At 35.5% G+C, this 20,812-nt stretch overlaps 2 protein-coding genes across 3 annotated transcripts in view; one reads left to right on the top strand and one right to left on the bottom strand.

The window, feature by feature from the left end:
- LOC123561042 (methionine synthase reductase-like) overlaps positions 1-8,443 on the bottom strand; it is a 34,226-nt gene extending 25,783 nt beyond the window's left edge. Inside the window, exons 1-3 of one of the 2 annotated variants that reach the window (XM_045353194.2) lie at positions 8,354-8,443; positions 6,303-6,461; positions 4,606-4,756 (exon numbers count right to left, since the gene is read on the bottom strand). In XM_045353194.2, the coding sequence (XP_045209129.2) occupies positions 4,606-4,756; positions 6,303-6,449 (298 nt within the window). In that variant the 5' untranslated portion in view covers positions 6,450-6,461; positions 8,354-8,443. Of the gene's footprint in view, positions 1-4,605; positions 4,757-6,302; positions 6,462-8,336 lie in introns of both variants that reach the window. The other variant, XM_045353193.2, reaches the window with a different exon arrangement.
- A 211-nt stretch (positions 8,444-8,654) lies between these two features.
- The window catches only part of LOC123561041 (protein LMBR1L-like), a 31,610-nt gene continuing 19,452 nt past the window's right edge, over positions 8,655-20,812 (top strand). The window contains exons 1-2 of the mRNA XM_045353192.2: positions 8,655-8,813; positions 19,459-19,723. Of these exons, the coding sequence (XP_045209127.2) occupies positions 8,754-8,813; positions 19,459-19,723 (325 nt within the window). The 5' untranslated portion in view covers positions 8,655-8,753. The remainder of the gene's footprint in view (positions 8,814-19,458; positions 19,724-20,812) is intronic.

Raw genomic sequence — 20,812 nt, 5'->3', positions numbered from 1 at the left:
TTAGGACAATTTCATTTTGCATTTTTGCTCGGAGTCGATTTTACATAAATTTAATCATATCATATACGCATATGCATGTATGTATAATTATACAGCTTTCAAAAGTAGAAACAGTCACTCTTGGATACTTTTCTAATATAATAAATCAAAGAGGGGAAAATATACTTTTATGTTCTAATGAGCACACAAAAAGAATAAAAATCATTAGGCACAGTCATGGTGTCTTAATTGATAAATTTCAAATGAAAAGAAGTCTGCTTCGTCCGCAGTCCCTCACTCACATAGTCACACAATAACTGCTCCCTCGCGTAGGTCATTTTGCTGGGTTTTTTTAAATGATATACAGCAGTAATTCGGTCAAAAATATGCTTCCGCAGTGTAGCGTAGTCGTAAAGATCTCTAATAAATGGATTTTTTTTCCCATTTTAGCGCATTTGCGCGTAATCCCGGGAACAAAAAAAGAGGATACCTTTCATTATTAATTTTTTTTTTTTATTACCCCAAAAACGAAAGTACGGTGTTTATTCTGCGGATCGCTTTCTGAAATGCGGCAATATGAGGGAACTTATCTTCAGTTGACTTGTATTCCACTGCATACTTATCAACACCCTTTTTTCTTTTTCGTTTTCTTAAAGCATATTCATAAATGTCTTCTTGGACTATAAGGTCTATAACGGAGTGAAAAACTAGAACCTGTATCAAAAAGGACCTGAAGCAGCTAAATTGTATATTAAATTTCTTTCATAAGCATATAACCTAGATTAATGTATGTTTTGACATACTTATCTTTATATATCATTCAATTGTTGTATATTTCGTTTGCTAATATAAAATTCGAAAACGTTCGTACACAGCTTAGTGTCCGAATTTTAACTATAGCCGTCCAATTTTTAGTGTTTCGTTTTTTTCGCTCTATTTTTCCCGAATAAATGTGCAAATTGTGTATTATTTACTGCGGTAATTATAATAATAGGTATAAATGAAGATACATAACAAATAATGAAACGCAACATTCAATCGACCATTCAATCCATCCGCGTGTCTTTTGGCAGTCGAATAGCCGATGAGTATGCATGGATTCATGACCAGTTGGTAATTAATTACTCGATCATTCATTTAGTCAGCCTGAAAGATTGTTCCTTCAGTATGTCCGTTTATCTGTCTGTCTTACTAGAAATTACGTCGGTCAGTGTCTATACGTAGTTGATATACAAATGTTATGAATTTTGTCAATGATTACTCTATCTTATTTGATATTTACACAAATGAAGTGTGATACCCCCTTCCCACATCCCCCACCCCGCCCTTGTCTGAGCATTGCGGAGAGGCGGGAGTGGTACCGCCAAAAGAAAAAAAACGGCTACTTGAACAGAAACGTGAACGCTAGATGCAGAACTGTGACTAGGATGTGAAGTTTCAAGGTTTTCCTCACAAATATAAATATAAAAAGCTGATTTGACATTTTGATGCTTTACATGTATTTTGAATAGGTATAAAGAAATCATCAAACTTAGATACCGAACTATGTTTTTTTCCTGCTTATAATTTTGTTTGTTTGTTTAGGGTTTAACGCCGTTTTTCAACAGTATTTCAGTCATGTAACGGCGGGCAGTTAACCTAACCAGTGTTCCTGGATTCTGTACCAGTACAAACCTGTTCTCCGCAAGTAACTGCCAACTTCCCCACATGAATCAGAGGTGGAGGACTAATGATTTCAGACACAATGTCGTTTATCAAATAGTCACGGAGAACATACGCCCCGCCTGAGGATCGAACTCACGACCCCGCGATCCTGCTTATAATACGCGGTCTTTAATAAAGACAATAAACAAAATTTAATCGATAACGCCGTTATTTATTAATTTATTATGATAGTGCCCACAATGTTTATAGATCTATGTAAGTTTGTCCAAAGCACTGAGATTATTAAACTTTTTTTTAACATTTTATTTCATTTTGAGCACGAAATATTTTTCATTTGTATTGTCGCACATGATGTGAATAAAAAAGGTGTTTCTTTAAACGGTACTTAAGCTGGTTGAGAACTGTTTATAGGGCCTAAATAATTTCTTTATTGACATAATAACTTCCCAATCGTTGTTTAACGTAAGATAACACGTCTTTTGATTTTTTATGCACAAGAACATATGAGCCGCGCCACGAGAAAAACAAATATAGTGCGGTTGCAACCAGCATGAATCCAGACCAGCCTGCACATCACGATCCATTCTGTTCGCTAACAGTTTCTCTAATTCCAAATAGGCTTTGAAAGCAAAAGAGTATGGATCCCGACAGACTGAGCGGAGGTGCAGACTGGTCTGGATTCATGCTGGTCGAAAAACGCACTATGTTTGTTTTCTCACGGCACAGTTCATACTGAGTGATATATTGTTTCGTATAAGAAAGAAAAAATCGGGTTATCCTATGATAAATCAAACTTGTGAATTGGTTTTTTCGATTCTAACAAGACATACTAGTATTAACAGTGTTAGAAAAAAAAGGTAACTACGTTTTACGACCGTGCTACACACCTGGATCGGATGACGTCACTGCAAGCACAGGATTATCGCAAAATAACCGTTGTCTGACTTTCTTCTATTTGTAGGGTTATTTGTTGGTCATGTTAGAATTACATTTTTGGTGTTGTTTTAAACAAAAGTCAGAGTACAAAACTGAATTTAGCATGAAAAAAAGTTTTAAATCCACAGGACCTGTTATATTCTTAAATGCATAAAAAAAATTCAAATATTTTCGTGCGACAGCACTGCCTCTTTGTCAGTTATAATCATCCTGATCACTGGCTAGGTTTGTTAACGTCCGGAAGTTGATATTTATGTTTGCGATCAACACAGTACAACATGATGAAATTAATTGCAGTTTAAAATGCATATATATTTAATTTGAAGAAACGTGCGGTAATAATTAATGATAAAAAACATAAAAAAAATAAATAACAATAACAATGTGTTCAAAGCAATAACTGTAAATTACGATACCATTAAAGAATAAAATTATGCAGATTTATCACAACGCATTTTTCGCTATTTATTTTCTCAATTAGTAATTTGTACGTCAAACTGACGTCAAAATGACGTTACGCATTTGTGAAAAATAGCGTGCGACGTACGACATGTTAAGTTTCAATTTAATATCTGCATTTGTTTTGCAGATAGTAACTTGCACGCATTTTGTAAGTCCAAAAGAGGGCACAATTTGCCCAAAATACATGTCAGAGTTAAGGGACTTGACCAAGTAAGGCTGGTAATTGATCTAGAAAAAGATAAATTAAATTTCAAATCTATATGCCTTTAAATTATAGCTATATGCACTTGCATGCAAAACTTTAACCAGGATTTTCTAAGTCCAAAAGGGGACATAATTAGGACAAAATTCAAGTCAGAGTTATTGGACTTCATGCTATCAACTAGTTTATAACCCTGAAGACACATGTGAAGTTTCAATTCAATATCTGCATTAGTTTTGGTGACAGTAACATGCATGCAAAACTTAAAGCAGAATTTTTTAAGTCCAAAAGGGGGCATAATTTGCCCAAAATACATGTCAGACTTATGGGACTTAATCCAGTGAGGTTGGTAGTTGACCTAGAAAAAGAAAAAATATGTTTCAAAGCTATATGCCTTTATATGATAGCCATATCTACTTGCACGCAAAACTTTAACCAGGATTTTCTAAGTCCAAAAGGGGCATAATTTGGCCAAATTGCAAGTCAGAGTTATGGGACTTGATGCTATCACCTAGTTTCATAACCCTGAAGACACATGTGAAGTTTCAATTCAATATCTGCATTAGTTTTGGAGATAGGACCTTACATGTACAACTTTAACCAGAATTTTCTAAGTCCAAAAGGGGAATAATTTGGCCAAAATACATGCCAGAGTTATGGGATTTGATCCAGTGAGGTTGGTAATTGACCTATAAAAGGAAAAATTAAGTTTCAAAGCCATATGCCTTTAAATGATAGCTATACGTACTTGCATGCAAAACTTTAACCAAGGCATGATGCCGATGCCTGAGTGAGTAGAATAGCTACTTGACTATTCTTCGAATAGTCAAGCTAAAAACATGTAACATTCATACTACTTCTTAACTCATGGCATTATGCTGATGTTATTTAAGTTAATCTGCTATAGCAGCCATCCACATTAAGCACCTAATATCCCAAACTTGCATCTTAATCTCAAATTGTCTCAAGCAGCCAGACTGTGCCAATCTCTTGACTGGCCTCTTTATACAGTGCTGACTGTATTCCAAAATGACACATATGAAAATTCTCAATAGACTTTTGGTACAAACAAGTACAAACAATGTAAAATAAAACAAGAGCACTGCAATGCATGCCTGAAGGTATGACCTTTGACCCCAAAGTGTTAGCTTGACCTTGAAGCGAGCCATCCGAAACATGCGCTCTGCATGTCGTCTCCATGTGGCAAACATTTGTGCCAAGTTTCTTCGAAATCCTTCAAGGGGTCCAAGAGTTACAGAGCGGACACAAAATTGCTGAAGTACAGACAGACGGACACTGACGTCATAACATAAAACATCCCTTCGGGCATATAAAAACTGATCTTAAAAACAAAATTGTACCTAAGAGAGCATAGTTGAGGTGAGAAAGATAGTCATCTGGCAAGGTCTTCTTTCTGAGACGTCTAACAAACTTGAGGGCTGTATCTGGTGGTTCACCGTCACCTGTTGTCGATGTTATTATAACAACACACTTCTCCCTTTCAATGAAAAACTGAAAAATTTTACAAAGTGTCAGTTATATGCAATACACAGCATGTGTTATCCAATATCAATTTGCAGAAAATACTCAGTTACTGATGAAGTAACAACTTACTTTAAACAAGAGGACCATGATGGTCCTGAATCGCTCACCTGTCCCCACGTGACCCAGTTTTGAACTGAGTATGACGTCGTTTTTTCTATTATTTGACACAGTGACCTAGCTTTTGAGCTCATGTGACCCAGTTTTGAATTTGAACTAGATATCATCAAGATAAAAATTCTGACCAATTTTCATGAAGATCCATTGAAAAATATGGCCTCTAGAGAGGTCACAAGGTTTTTCTATTATTTGACCTAATGACCTAGTTTTTGAAAGCACGTGACCTAGTTTTGAACTTGACCTAGATATCATCAAGGTGAACATTCTCACCAATTTTCATGAAGATCTCACGAAAAATATGACCTCTAGAGAGGTCACAAGGTTTTTCTATTATTTGACCTACTGACCTAGTTTTTGACCACAGTTGACCCAGTTTCGAACTTGATCTAGATATCATCAAGACGGACATTCAGACCAACTTTCATACAGATACCATGAAAAATATGGCCTCTAGAGAGGTCACAAAGTTTTTTTTATTATTTGACCCACTGACCTAGTTTTTGAAGGCACGTGACCAAGTTTCGAAGTTGACCTGGATATCATCATGGTGAACATTCTGACTAACTTCCATGAAGATCCATTGAAAAGTATTGCTTCTAGAGAGGTCACATGGTTTTGCTATTTTTAGACCTACTGACCTAGTTTTGAAACGCACGTGACCCAGTTTCGAACTTGACCTAGATATCATCAAAATGAACATTCAGACCAACTTTTCTACAGATCCCATGAAAAATATGGCCTCTAGAGAGGTCAAAAGGTCTTTTTATTATTTGACCTACTGACCTAGTTTTTGATGGCACGTGACCCACGTGACTAACTGTCATGAAGATCTATTGAAAAGTATGGCCTCTAGAGAGGTCACAAGGTTTTTCTATTTTTAGACCTACTGACCTAGTTTTGGACCGCACTTGACCCAGTTTCGAACTTGACCTAGATATCATCAAGGTTAACATTCTGACCAACTTTAATAAAGATCCCATGAAAAATGTGACCTCTAGAGTGGTCACAAGCATAAGTTTACGGACGCACGCACACATGACGGATGCCACGTGATCACAAAAAACCCTGCATGTATACAATCATGCACTCTTGTAAATCCAGGTTGGGGATGAGTGACTTCTGGCTATAAATCTCTCCCTGTGCCTTTAACTCTCAATACCTTATACTGGAAATAGCTGTAAATCACTCTATGTAAAATCAAGTTTTTGAGCTCATTCAGTAATTACGATGAATTGATATTAACTGATGCTATGATGTATCAAATAATGTTATAGTGTATTTATTTAAGATTTCTCACACTGTAACTACTTTATCATTTAAGCTGGTGAACGAAAATATTAAACTTTTTTCTCATAAATTTCTAACAAATAAAGTGTGACAAACAAGTTTTTCAAACCTTTTTCTCTGTCAAACTAAGACAGTGTATATCGGCATGTAAATTTTGGTCCCCGGCTTTCTCGGCTATCTCCTCAGCTATTGCCTTAGCTTGACCTGTCTGGGAACCATATAGAAGCAGGAACCGATTTGCAACTGATGTTGGCATTGTGTGCAGAGTCTGAAACAACTTACTAATGTAAGACAACACAATACAAATTTTATTTAAAGCCAGTAGAGGTAAGCTTTAATTTGGCTTCTCGGGATGGCTTAATTCTATGATCAGATATTTTAAAGTTGTCATCCCTCTAAGCCATGACAGAATAGTGACAGTCAACAAGAGCACCACCTGATCTGATTTTTTGTCTCCGTATAATAGAAATATTGTTATACCCATGATTTTCTAAGTCCAAAATGGGCTATAATTCTTGCAAAAAAACAATGTTGAGTTCAGTACTTGCTATGCAGAGTAAGTTTTTAGTGGTGAATAACTGCTCCAAGTTTTAAAGCAATAGCTTTGACTGTTACAATAAGGAGAAAAGTTGACCTAAATGCAAAACCAAGAAATCTGATATTTTCTAAGTTCAAAAGGGGCCATAATTCTTGCAAAAAGCAGGATGGAGTAATAGAGCTGTCACAGGCGTGACGAGTTATACCCCCACAATACAGCCTTGTCACAGAAGTAAGCCAATATCAGAGTGGAACCTCAAAATCAGTTGGGGTCATCTGCTGGTCATGACCAACCTCCCTATCAACTTTCATGATTCTAGGCCCAGCTGTTCTTACGTTATCGTCCGAAAATGGTTTAAATGTCTTAATATGCGTAATTGCTAAAGGAAGTGTCTAGGGGTACGGATCCGTACCTCTAGACAAGCCTGTTAGGGGTTTTCTAGGGGTACGGACCTCCGTTTTTCTAGAGATTAAGGGTCATTTACATTTCAAATTTTGTTTAAAATGGAAGCACAAATAACATTTCATCAGAATTCACCTTAAACTTGGATCTAAATGGTTTACAGATAACAACGCTCATCCGATTTGTTACATTTTCTTTCGGAACGTAAATAACCGAGGAACACCAAATAAATCACGAGGATTCGAACTGGCAGAAAAAATATAAAGATTAAACAAAATAATGTTAAATAAATTATGTTGGGAAAAATATTTTAAATTGATAATTAACCCTTAGTGTATTTATGTTTTTCACACATTTGGTAGCCATGACGAGATACATGGGACATTTTCACAAACAGTTTCTTTTCGCTTAATTGATTACTAAGCAATCAGTTCCGTGCCGATTGTCATTATACCTTGTTAAATAACAACATAAATTGGTGCATATTATCATGCCAAATTTATTTATTTATTTTTGCTGAATTTCAAATAGAATTCATTTAAGGAATAGATTCATTCATTAATCTAGCTTTTATCAACAGTTTATTTGACAACAATCTAATCGATAGGAACTGTGTGTATTCATTTGGAGTTCCTCGGTTATTTAGGTTTTGAAAGAGAAGGTAAACAATCAGGTGAACGCTGGTATCTGTAAACCAATTAGATCCAAGTTTTAAGTGAAGACTGGTAAAGACTTATTTGTTATTTCAATTTCAACAAAATTTAAGATGTAAATAACTATAAATCTCTAGAAAAGGGAGGTCGGTACCCCTAGAAAACCCCTAACAGTCTTGTCTAGAAGTACGGATCCGTACCTCTAGAATCAGATTCTAGAGGTACGGATCCGTACCCCTAGACACTTCCATTGCTAAACGGCTAATTTCATGGGAGCATTTTTAGAGGGTGATGTTTCTCAGAACAGAACAGAACCATGTACAACAATGCTCCAGAGTGAGCTCCGTACATTAACGGAAGAAGAAGAAGAAAATTATTTTTCCTATACTACACCTTCCAGTGGAGTAAGGGAGATAATGATGTAAACAAACTCAACTAAAGGTAGATAATCACCAATTATGCAACACAAATCTAGATTTATTACACTAATCATTGAATGAAAAATTTCCTAAAGTAATAAAATGTTTGAAACAGAAAAGAAATATCATACATTTAAATCTCAAATACTTGACTAAATAGAATAGAACTACAGCTCCGTTTCGCTCAGTATCCAGCCGGAAAATGAAAGCAATCGGAAGCAAGAATCATCAGGGCAGAATCTAAAATTAAAATTCAATTTGAACGAAGTTTTATGTTTGTGTAATTTTAACAAAATTGATGGTCGTTGAAGAAATGAAGCAGAAATTCATCTTTTTATTATTTTTGAGAATGTTTTCTCACAAAAATTTCTCGGATTTACATGAAAACGTAAAAAATTTACACTGACTGAATACATTTCGTCTTACGATTCTTATAATGAATAGCAAAATGGAACCAAATTGTCAACAATATTTTTTTCTAGTTTGATTCTTTTACTTTAAATAGAGTTAGCATCGACTTGAGACTGAGTTTTGGATGAAAATGAATCATGTCTGAGGAAGATATTGAAGAATTACAAAAGTTTCATGATGCAGTCAGGGAAATAATTGTAAGAGTTAATTGTTTGTGAATTTTAAACTGGTGTAAAAATTAAAATTTTGTTGTTTTTACAGACATTCTGTAAATATATGGACAATCCATAAATTTAAAAAACTTTCAGTCTATAAATATATGGACTGGATGTATGAAAACTGTAAAAATACAATTTAAATCAAAACCGCAATTAAGTTAATGTAGCAAAGTCAAGGATCAAACTAAACTGCTGACGACTTAGCTGACGATATAGAATATATAGGAAACTGCTGACCACATAGGTAAAGAAGGGTATCGGAAATTGCTGACCATATAGATAAAGAAGGATAATTAAATCGATACTGTCTAATGATATAAAGGTGTTTTAAACGGGTCTTTTAATAGCTCTAGTAGTTCTGGCTGCCATAACTTAACTGACGCTGTTTTTATTTTCTGATGGTCGCGTCCATTAAGTTATGGCGAAACCCTATTTGGTTATCTAACCAGTATCAAACCGCAACATCTCACACAGTCTCTCGTGAGAATCTGATGACGTCATGCAACAGTTCAGAGCACATGGTTATTTTTGAAAATCAGTATCAAAATTTTACCTACATATGAATTTAATTTAATCATTAACATAATCATTTTTGATAAAATCAATAAAAAACATATCTTTGAATGTTTAAGTCCGCAGGAAAAGTCAATAAATAAAGATTCTATACCGCCTATTGGTTTTCAAAATGAAGAGAACCCTGATCATGTGACAACTGCAATGGAGGACAAGATACTGCAGACAGGGGTACCAATTTGAAACTTGAGTGTATAACTTGTGTTCAAATTATGTTGCATTTATTATTTTACGCCAGGTCAAAGGGAAAATGGATTAGAAATATTTTAAAGTAAAAGGTGAGTCCATTGCATTTCATTTGATGAAATTATAGCATGACAGACTTCTGGCACGATTCCTGGTTATGTTTCATTACGGGATTCGTTTCAGCGCAGAGATCCGTAACAGCATATAAACATCTGTGAGCTGAATATTTTTAGCTATAGCTCTAGTAACAATTATTTTTTACTAATCTGTGAGGTAATTCATATTTAGATTTAAAGCGAAAAAAAAGATTATTAGAATTATATTATAAACGTATAATTTTGTAGTGCGTGATCCAATTTTACAAAATTAGAGGAAATTCAGTTTGGACAATGCGTGTAAGGTGGCAGGGGAGCGGTTTCGTAGTTTGGCCCCGGTCGATTTTCTGTATAAACAGGACAGGGTAGATATAAAGGCATATCTATCTTACTGGTTATTTATCATTATTAATTCTTTAATATATCTGGGGAATGAGGAACGGTTAATGATTCTACATGGCGGGTGTTTTAAAATTCCTAGCTCCGTACTTCCGGTTGAGGCTAAAACATAAACGTCAGAACAAAAAGTTGGCCAGACGCTCGGCTGTCATCCATCCACATTTTTTCAAGTGAAAATTAGGGAAATAAAGTGGTGGTTGGGAGACACATTCCACACCACCTGGGTATGCATCTATGTTCGCACTATACATATATGCTACGAAATTGGATTTAAAAATATAAAATGGATGAATGGCAGAGTTCAAAGTGAGGCCCGGTTAGGCTAATTTTGGTCTATAAAATTTGGGTGATTTGGCCAAATTTCACTACATCTGGCATGGAAAGCGACAGGTGCATAGGACTGGAGAGTCGTCTTTATGTAGTCTATAGTATCTGCAATGGTCCATAGTAGTTTCAAAAAAAAATAAGCAAAAACGAGATTTCTATGGATATTTCAACACTGGTACCCACACATCAATGTGGAATTCGCAAATCTGCACTCCCCTGCCACCTAAATAATTAATTATTCTCAACTAATTTTAAAATAAAAATAAACGCAATAATACCGCTCGCATACTGAACATTTTGAAATATATAAAATGTGAATAATATTGTCATAACCTCTTTTTGCCTTTATAATGGCAAATAATGAATAATTTCATCATAGAAAGGTAATATATGATTGATTGCTTTGTTTGTGATACAAATCATTTATAAACTATTTTGTCAAATAAATAAAGTATACTATCACCTTTAAATGGTGTTAATTCAATATGATTATCAACCTGGTGTTAATTATTTTCATAACTTACTGATGTATGCGCAAGTTGAAGTGTTCATTTCTCAACGAGCATCGAAAGCATCTTTTGTGCTGATACATTATTTGGAGAAACTTATTATAACGTGTGCCTATAAATTATTCCTTACATTATCTTTAGTCATTTAATTACCATTCATTGTTTAGAGGGGTATTCATTGAAAATTTACTGACTGAATAGCGAAGGCAGAAACATTTGTCGCTAGCGGGCTAAGAGATTAAAACTGACGTTTTACTGTTCAACGAAGAAACTAAATTGCATCAAAGTCTTTGATTGCATTAATTTGGATTACATAATTGTATTGAATGATGCAGTATTCGCATACTAAAGTCATTGTGATATTGGTCTTTCTTATGAAACGCATTTAATCACTACAGTGTGACATCCTGTATATTTGTTGTTCACACTTAGCGATAACACCAATAAACGTGTTAAGAACAACACTAGCCTGGGGCCACCACTTGCTTCAACAGTGTAATCCACAGATAATACTGGATTGATGCACTCTTAGAAAATATATACATACAATATATTGATTGCTGTCCTCTGATTATGTTGACTGTAATTATATATATAGATGGTGAACTCCTGTTTATGTATATTTGCATACTGAGTTGTAAATAAACTGAACTGGAATTAGAAATGACTGGTTAAATAAAGTATAAATCGCATTTAATGCAGAAAAACTGCTGACCGAAAAAAAAAGTTACATTGTGGTCTGCATATTTTCATTACATCTGATATTGCTAAAACGTGCAGACAAGTTAAATAAGAATGTACAATGTAATCTTATTTAATGCGCGAGAAGAACACAAGTTAAATATAAACAAACTATACTGTATAAGTACGATAGCGATAGAAAGTGCTGACCAGTTAAATATAAAGAGAGCAATATTGAAACTGCTGACCGCTTCTGTATAACTGTTAAACAATAATTCTGCTGACTTTTCCCCTAATTTTTAGCTCACCTGTCACAAAGTGACAAGGTGAGCTTTTGTGATCGCGCGGCGTCCGTCGTCCGTGCGTGCGTGCGTGCGTCAGTCCGTAAACTTTTGCTTGTGACCACTCTAGAGGTCACATTTTTCATGGGATCTTTATGAAAGTTGGTCAGAATGTTCAACTTGATGATATCTAGGTCAAGTTCGAAACTGGGTCACGTGCCGTTAAAAACTAGGTCAGTAGGTCTAAAAATAGAAAAACCTTGTGACCTCTCTAAAGGCCATATATTTCACAAGATCTTCATGAAAATTGGTCAGAACGTTCACCTTGATGATATCTAGGTCAAGTTCGAAACTGGGTCACGTGCCATTAAAAATTAGGTCAGTAGGTCAAATGATAGAAAAACCTTGTGACCTCTCTAAAGGCCATATTTTTCATGGGATCTGTATGAAAGTTGGTCTGAATGTTCATCTTGATGATATATAGGTCAAGTTCGAAACTGGGTCACATGCGGTCAAAAACTAGGTCAGTAGGTCTAAAAATAGAAAAACCTTGTGACCTCTCTAGAGGCCATATATTTCATAAGATCTTCATGAAAATTGGTCAGAATGTTCACCTTGATGATATCTAGGTCAAGTTCGAATGTGGGTCACGTGCCGTCAAAAACTAGGTCAGTAGGTCAAATAATAGAAAAACCTTGTGACCTCTCTAGAGGCCATATTTTCCATGGGATCTGTATGAAAGTTGGTCTGAATGTTCATCTTGATGATATCTAGGTCAAGTTCGAAAGTGGGTCACGTGCCGTCAAAAACTAGATCAGTAGGTCAAATAATAGAAAAACCTTGTGACCTCTCTAAAGGCCATATTTTTCATGGGATCTGTATGAAAGTTGGTCTGAATGTTCATCTTGATGATATCTAGGTCAAGTTCGAAACTGGGTCACGTGCCGTCAAAAACTAGGTCAGTAGGTCTAAAAATAGAAAAACCTTGTGACCTCTCTAGAGGCCATATATATCATGAGATCTTCATGAAAATTGGTCAGAATGTTCACCTTGATGATATCTAGGTCAAGTTTGAAAGTGGGTCACGTGCCATCAAAAACTAGGTCAGTAGGTCAAATAATAGAAAAACCTTGTGACCTCTCTAAAGGCCATATTTTTCATGGGATCTGTATGAAAGTTGGTCTGAATGTTCATCTTGATGATATCTAGGTCAAGTTCGAAAGTGGGTCACGTGCCGTCAAAAACTAGGTCAGTAGGTCAAATAATAGAAAAACCTTGTGACCTCTCTAAAGGCCATATTTTTCATGGGATCTGTATGAAAGTTGGTTTGAATGTTCATCTTGATGATATCTAGGTCAAGTTTGAAACTGGGTCACGTGCGGTCAAAAACTAGGTCAGTAGGTCTAAAAATAGAAAAACCTTGTGACCTCTCTAGAGGCCATATATATCATGAGATCTTCATGAAAATTGGTCAGAATGTTCACCTTGATGATATCTAGGTAAAGTTTGAAAGTGGGTCACGTGCCGTCAAAAACTAGGTCAGTAGGTCAAATAATAGAAAAACCTTGTGACCTCTCTAAAGGCCATATTTTTCATGGGATCTGTATGAAAGTTGGTCTGAATGTTCATCTTGATGACATCTAGGTCAAGTTGGAAAGTGGGTCACGTACCATCAAAAACTAGGTCAGTAGGTCAAATAATAGAAAAACCTTGTGACCTCTCTAAAGGCCATATTTTTCATGGGATCTGTATGAAAGTTGGTCTGAATGTTCATCTTGATGATATCTAGGTCAAGTTCGAAACAGGGTCATGTGCGGTCAAAAACTAGGTCAGTAGGTCTAAAAATAGAAAAACCTTGTGACCTCTCTAGAGGCCATACTTGTGAATGGATCTCCATAAAAATTGGTCAGAATGTTCATCTTGATGATATCTATGTCAAGTTCGAAAGTGGGTCACGTGCCATCAAAAAGTAGGTCAGTAGGTCAAATAATGAAAAAACGTTGTGACCTCTCTAGAGGCCATATTTTCCATGGGATCTGTATGAAAGTTGGTCTGAATGTTCATCTTGATGATATCTAGGTCAAGTTCGAAAGTGGGTCACGTGCCGTCAAAAACTAGGTCAGTAGGTCAAATAATAGAAAAACCTTGTGACCTCTCTAAAGGCCATATTTTTCATGGGATCTGTATGAAAGTTGGTCTGAATGTTCATCTTGATGATATCTAGGTCAAGTTCGAAACTGGGTCACGTGCCGTCAAAAACTAGGTCAGTAGGTCTAAAAATAGATAAACCTTGTGACCTCTCTAGAGGCCATATATATCATGAGATCTTCATGAAAATTGGTCAGAATGTTCACCTTGATGATATCTAGGTCAAGTTTGAAAGTGGGTCACATGCCATCAAAAACTAGGTCAGTAGGTCAAATAATAGAAAAACCTTGTGACCTCTCTAAAGGCCATATTTTTCATGGGATCTGTATGAAAGTTGGTCTGAATGTTCATCTTGATGATATCTAGGTCAAGTTAGAAAGTGGGTCACGTGCCGTCAAAAACTAGGTCAGTAGGTCAAATAATAGAAAAACCTTGTGACCTCTCTAAAGGCCATATTTTTCATGGGATCTGTATGAAAGTTGGTTTGAATGTTCATCTTGATGATATCTAGGTCAAGTTCGAAACTGGGTCACGTGCGGTCAAAAACTAGGTCAGTAGGTCTAAAAATAGAAAAACCTTGTGACCTCTCTAGAGGCCATATATATCATGAGATCTTCATGAAAATTGGTCAGAATGTTCACCTTGATGATATCTAGGTAAAGTTTGAAAGTGGGTCACGTGCCGTCAAAAACTAGGTCAGTAGGTCAAATAATAGAAAAACCTTGTGACCTCTCTAAAGGCCATATTTTTCATGGGATCTGTATGAAAGTTGGTCTGAATGTTCATCTTGATGATATCTAGGTCAAGTTGGAAAGTGGGTCACGTACCATCAAAAACTAGGTCAGTAGGTCAAATAATAGAAAAACCTTGTGACCTCTCTAAAGGCCATATTTTTCATGGGATCTGTATGAAAGTTGGTCTGAATGTTCATCTTGATGATATCTAGGTCAAGTTCGAAACAGGGTCATGTGCGGTCAAAAACTAGGTCAGTAGGTCTAAAAATAGAAAAACCTTGTGACCTCTCTAGAGGCCATACTTGTGAATGGATCTCCATAAAAATTGGTCAGAATGTTCATCTTGATGATATCTAGGTCAAGTTCGAAAGTGGGTCACGTGCCATCAAAAAGTAGGTCAGTAGGTCAAATAATGAAAAAACGTTGTGACCTCTCTAGAGGCCATATTTTTCATGGGAACTGTATGAAAGTTGGTCTGAATGTTTATCTTGATGATATATAGGTCAAGTTTGAAACTGGGTCAACTGCGATCAAAAACTAGGTCAGTAGGTCTTGAAATAGAAAAACCTTGTGACCTCTCTAGAGGCCATACCCTTGAATGGATCTTCATGAAAATTGGTCAGAATGTTCACCTTGATGATATCTAGGTCAAGTTTGAAACTGGGTCACGTGCCATAAAAAACTAGGTCAGTAGGTCAAATAATAAAAAAACCTTGTGACCTCTCTAGAGGCCATACCTTTCATGGGATCTGTATGAAAGTTGGTCTAAATGTTCATCTTGATGATATCTAGGTCAGGTTTGAAACTGGGTCAACTGCGGTCAAAGTAGGTCAGTAGGTCTAAAATTAGAAAAATCCTTTGACCTCTCTAGAGGCCATATTTTTCAATGGATCTTCATGAAAATTGATCTGAATGTTCACCTTGATGATATCTAGGTCAGTTTCGAAACTGGGTCACGTGCGGTCAAAAACTAGGCCAGTAGGTATAAAAATAGAAAAACCTTGTGACCTCTCTAGAGGCCATATTTTTCATGAGATCTTCATGAAAATTAGTGATAATGTTCACCTTGATATCTAGGTAAAGTTCAAAACAGGGTCACGTACCTTTGAAAACTAGGTCAATAGGTCAAATAAGAGAAAAACCTTGTGACCTCTCTAGAGACCATATTTTTCAATGGATCTTCATGAAAATTGGTCAGAATTTTTATCTTGATAATATCTAGGTTAGGTTCAAAACTGGGTCACATGAGCTCAAAAACTAGGTCACTCTGTCAAATAATAGAAAAAACGACGTCATACTCAAAACTGGGTCATGTGGGAAGAGGTGAGCGATTCAGGACCATCATGGTCCTCTTGTTATATGGGGTCAGCAATTTCACGCAAATACGATATCGCTAGAAAGTGCTGACCAGTTAAATATAGTGTGAAATATTGAAACTGCTGACTGCTTCTGTATAAGTTCTAATGACCATTTCACTCTATTTCTATGTGGTCAGCAATTTCACGCAAATGCGATATCGCTAGAAAATGCTGACCAGTTAAATATAGTGTGAAATATCGAAACTGCTGACCGCTTCTGTATAAGTTTGAAACAATAATTCTGCTGACTTTTTCACTCTATTTCTATGTGGTCAGCAATTTCTCACATATCTTATAGCGCTTGAAAGCGCTGACCAGTTAAATATAGAATAAATCTTATTTATTGCGAAGAAACTGCTGACAGGTCATGTATATATTAAATGTGCGCAAAGTGCGGACGGATTCCTTCATATTTGACCCCAATAAACTAAGAGGACATTTAATTTCATGCTTAGAAAATGACAAAATGACGAAATTCCCAACAACTAAAAAGACTTTAAGTGTTCGTCAGAAAAAATATCAGAAAATTATTTCTATAGAAAATTATTGTATTTGCAATTTACCCACCTACTTAGGCGATCAAGTCCAGTGTGACAAATGTTCAAGTTGGTACCACAAACAGTGCATGGAGGCACTAGTTGATCGACGTTTATTGCATTTAACACAATCATGATTATGTACAATGTTTCATCAGAATGAATAACAGTATCAGTGATCATCACTATAATGTCGTGTCTATTGTATATTATTTGTTCATATATTACTGTGTTGTTTATTTGTTCGTGTGAGTGATTTAAATGATGAACCATATATTGAAGTCTAATTTATATGTTTGCCATATCGTAATAATTATCGTGTTTACTCTTTAGAAATATGAGTAAATTTTTACCAGTATACTTGAACTTCAAATAAAATTGCAATAATTACAGAGGTCTGTGTTAATATATTGTATTATTTCTGTTGAAATGATACAAAATTGATTTATATTTTCTGATAGAATATACATGTATTGTCTTACATTATGTTTGCAACACAATTTACACATTTTTAATTTGAATAACATAAAATGTGTTCCATATGTATGAAATTTTTATGTGTTTTTGATATTACATATTTTAATTAAAGAACGGTTGCTAATTCATTAATAAATTATCTTAAACATTGCATTTTTGTTATCATTTACTTTCACTTCATAATAAGAAAATATTAAACTTTCACACTTGTTTTATGTTGTAAAATACCCATAAGTCAATGTCAAGGTGGATCGATTTTCCCTCTTTATCTATATGGTCAGCAGTTTCCGATAATCCTTCTTTACCTATGTGGTCAGCAGTTTTCTATATATTCTATATCGTCAGCTAAGTCGTCAGCAGTTTAGTGCGACCTCAAAGTCAAGTTTCACTTTTTTTTAATTAATGAAATATTTACTCATTATATTTCTATGTATATGTTGTATATCATTACTCCGTAGTCCGTTGTATCAGCTCTGTACACTGTGTTCCGTTGTATTGTTTTGTACTCCGTGTTTGTATTATCATGAACAGTCGGGTGTCCACCCTTCTCCTAACTTGTTTTGTAAGATAGGAGATGTTTTCATTGGTCAGTTATGCTTTTGCACAAAAAGCAACTTTTTGGCGCAATCTAACATTTGCACGGCCCTCTATACATCATTCTTGAGAATCATTTGCTAGTGAACACAAGTTCCTTTAGAACTACCTTTGTACTTCTGTAAAACGTCCTTACCTTTGGACGCCTTACTATTTTAGTCTTTAAGTGTACCTTTGATAGATGTATCTGGTAAGCAATTTTATTTAGTATTTGTTCTTTTAGAATTTAGTTAAATAATCGCGAGATATGTATTTTGTGAAATCTGTATTTTTTTACGTTTGCTATTGTTGCATTGTAATTCGTAGTGTTTCATGTTCCTGATTTTACTGTTTTATGTTTTTAGGTTTTCTTTGTGTACTATACTGGTACTGTCCAACGAATAAATAGAAGAAACTTTTACATGGTTGTGTTTAACTTTCCAATCTACCACTACTACATTAAAATGAAATACAATGTATTGTCGTTGTTTCGTCATCACATTTTACGTCAGCATTTTACTGCCTTTGCTGTATGAAGTAAATTATGCCTGTCATTGTGTGTTACTCTTCTGTACTTAAACTATTATTTCAAAGATATGATTTCTTAGCAGCGCTCTGAATTAGTAAAATCAAAGGCAGTGGCTAAGGGTCCGGTAACCAGACCTCTAGACAACCCGTACAGGGCCCGGTAATCAGTATGAATACTAAATGTGAATGGTATATACAAAGAGCTAGGAGACTGTATTTTAGAAATATTAAGTTCCCAACCGTGGTTTATCGTAGAATAACCCATGTTTTGAGTTCTTATGCATAAGAACGAAAAACTCAGGTTATTCTACGATAAATCACTAAATCACCCTTAGGAACTTGTTATTTCGATTCTAACACGACAAAATAGTATCAACAGTGTTAGAAAAAATGGTAACTACTTTTTACGACCATGCTACGCACTTGGATCGGATGACATCACTGCACGCGCATGGGTTATCGCAAAATAACCGTTGAGTGATGTTCTTCTATATGTATATAGGTTATTTGCTAGGGAAAATACGATTACAGATTTGTCAAGTATCTCTGGTAATATCATTCAGTCCAATTCAGTTATTGCAAACTTGCTTTTTGTTGATGCACCAGAAACTGGCAGTTAGTTTAAACCCAGAATTTTTGTGGCTGCAAGCTAGAGGGGTTATCTAAACTTAGGAAATAATGAGTGTAAATTGTTTGTTGCAGCAATAAGATTTATGGGAGTATATGATTATTTTCAAAAGAGGACATTTTTTTTCAAACAATGCATAATGTGGGGAAGTACCTCTAGAAAAAGAGTTTTTCTTGGAGGTATATATAAATCAGAAAATGGGGCATGGCTTTGTTTTGGAATCTCATAGGAAATTTCAGTATTCATGAAACACTAGACCGCCTTGGTAGGCTAGTGGTAGAGCACCCACTTCATTCAAGTGTGGGAGGTCATGGGTTTGATCTCTGGCTGCGTCATATCAAAGATGGAAAAAAATGGTATTAGAAGCTTCATTGCTTGGCGCTCAGAATTAAGAGGATAGTGCTAGGACTGGTCAGCCCGGTATCCAACAAATGTTAAAAAATGGAGCATTTTGCAGTGTGTAAAGTTTGCCTTACATCCGGCAAAGACAAATGAACAATATTATGGATATCACAAAGATTCTGAACAGAGTCGCATTGCCTCAGTGTACTGTAGTTACGGGATTTATTGTAACCAGTCTTGTATTTTCAGATTTCCCTCCTGTTGTTCATCCTCCTCTACGTGAGTTCATACAGCACTATCTCCTGGTTCAAGAAAAGGACAGACTCTGAAGAGTATGTCACCGGTGATGACGATGCATTTGTGTTCCGAATAGCCCTATGGCTGTGTACATTTACCCTGGCAGTATCAGCTGGAGCGGTGTTGTTACTGCCAATTTCCATAATTAGCAATGAAGTACTGCTGCTTCATCCACACAGCTACTATGTGAAGTGGTTAAACAGCTCTCTTATACATGGTCAGTGGTCAGTGATTAGTAACTTGAAAAGTAGAGAAATATACTAAGTCTTATATTTAATAAAAGTTTTAGTAAATAATGAAGATGCCTATTTTTAGCTCGACTATTCAAAGAATATTCTACTCACCCTGGCGTCGGCGTCGGCGTCACACCTTGGTTAAGTTTTTGCATGCAAGTACATACAGCTATCATTTAAAGGCATATAGCTTTGAAACTTATTTATTCTTTTTCTAGGTCAATTACCAACCTCACTGGGTCAAGTTCCATAACTCTAACATGTATTTTGAGCAAATTATGCCCCCTTTTGGACTTAGAAAATTCTGATTTAAGTTTTATATGCAAGTTACTATCTCCAAAACTAATGCAGATATTGAATTGAAACTTCACATGTGTCTTCAGGGTTATAAAACTAGTTGATAGCACCAAGTCCCATAACTCTGACCTTCATTTTGGCCAAGTTATGCCTGCTTTTGGACTTTGAAAATTCTGGTTAAAGTTTTGTGGCAAATACATACAGCTATCATTTAAAGGCATATAGATTTGAAACTTATTTTTTCTTTTTCTAGATCAATTACCTACCTCACTGGGTCAAGTCCCAAAACTCTGACATGTATTTTGGCCAAATTATGCCCCCTTTTGGACTTAGAAAATCCTGGTTAAAGTTTTACATGCAAGTTACTATCTCCAAAACTAATGCAGATATTGAACTGAAACTTCACATGTATCTTTAGGGTTATAAAACAAGTTGATAGCACTAGGTCCCATAACTCTGACCTTCATTTTGGCCAAATTATGCCTGCTTTTGGACTTAGAAAATTCTGGTTAAAGTTTTGCGTGCAAGTACATACAGCTATCATTTAAAGGCATATAGATTTGAAACTTATTTTTTCTTTTTCTAGATCAATTACCTACTCACTGGGTCAAGTCCCATAACTCTGACATGTATTTTGGCCAAATTATGCCCCCTTTTGGACTTAGAAAATCCTGGTTAAAGTTTTACATGCAAGTTACTATCTCCTAAACTAATGCAGATATTAAATTGAAACTTCACATGTGTCTTCGGGGTTATAAAACTAGTTGATAGAATCA

Source organism: Mercenaria mercenaria, chromosome 10 (assembly GCF_021730395.1).
Source record: "Mercenaria mercenaria strain notata chromosome 10, MADL_Memer_1, whole genome shotgun sequence".
Classification (NCBI taxonomy): domain Eukaryota; kingdom Metazoa; phylum Mollusca; class Bivalvia; order Venerida; family Veneridae; genus Mercenaria; species Mercenaria mercenaria.
This window is presented reverse-complemented; position numbering and strand designations above follow the sequence as displayed.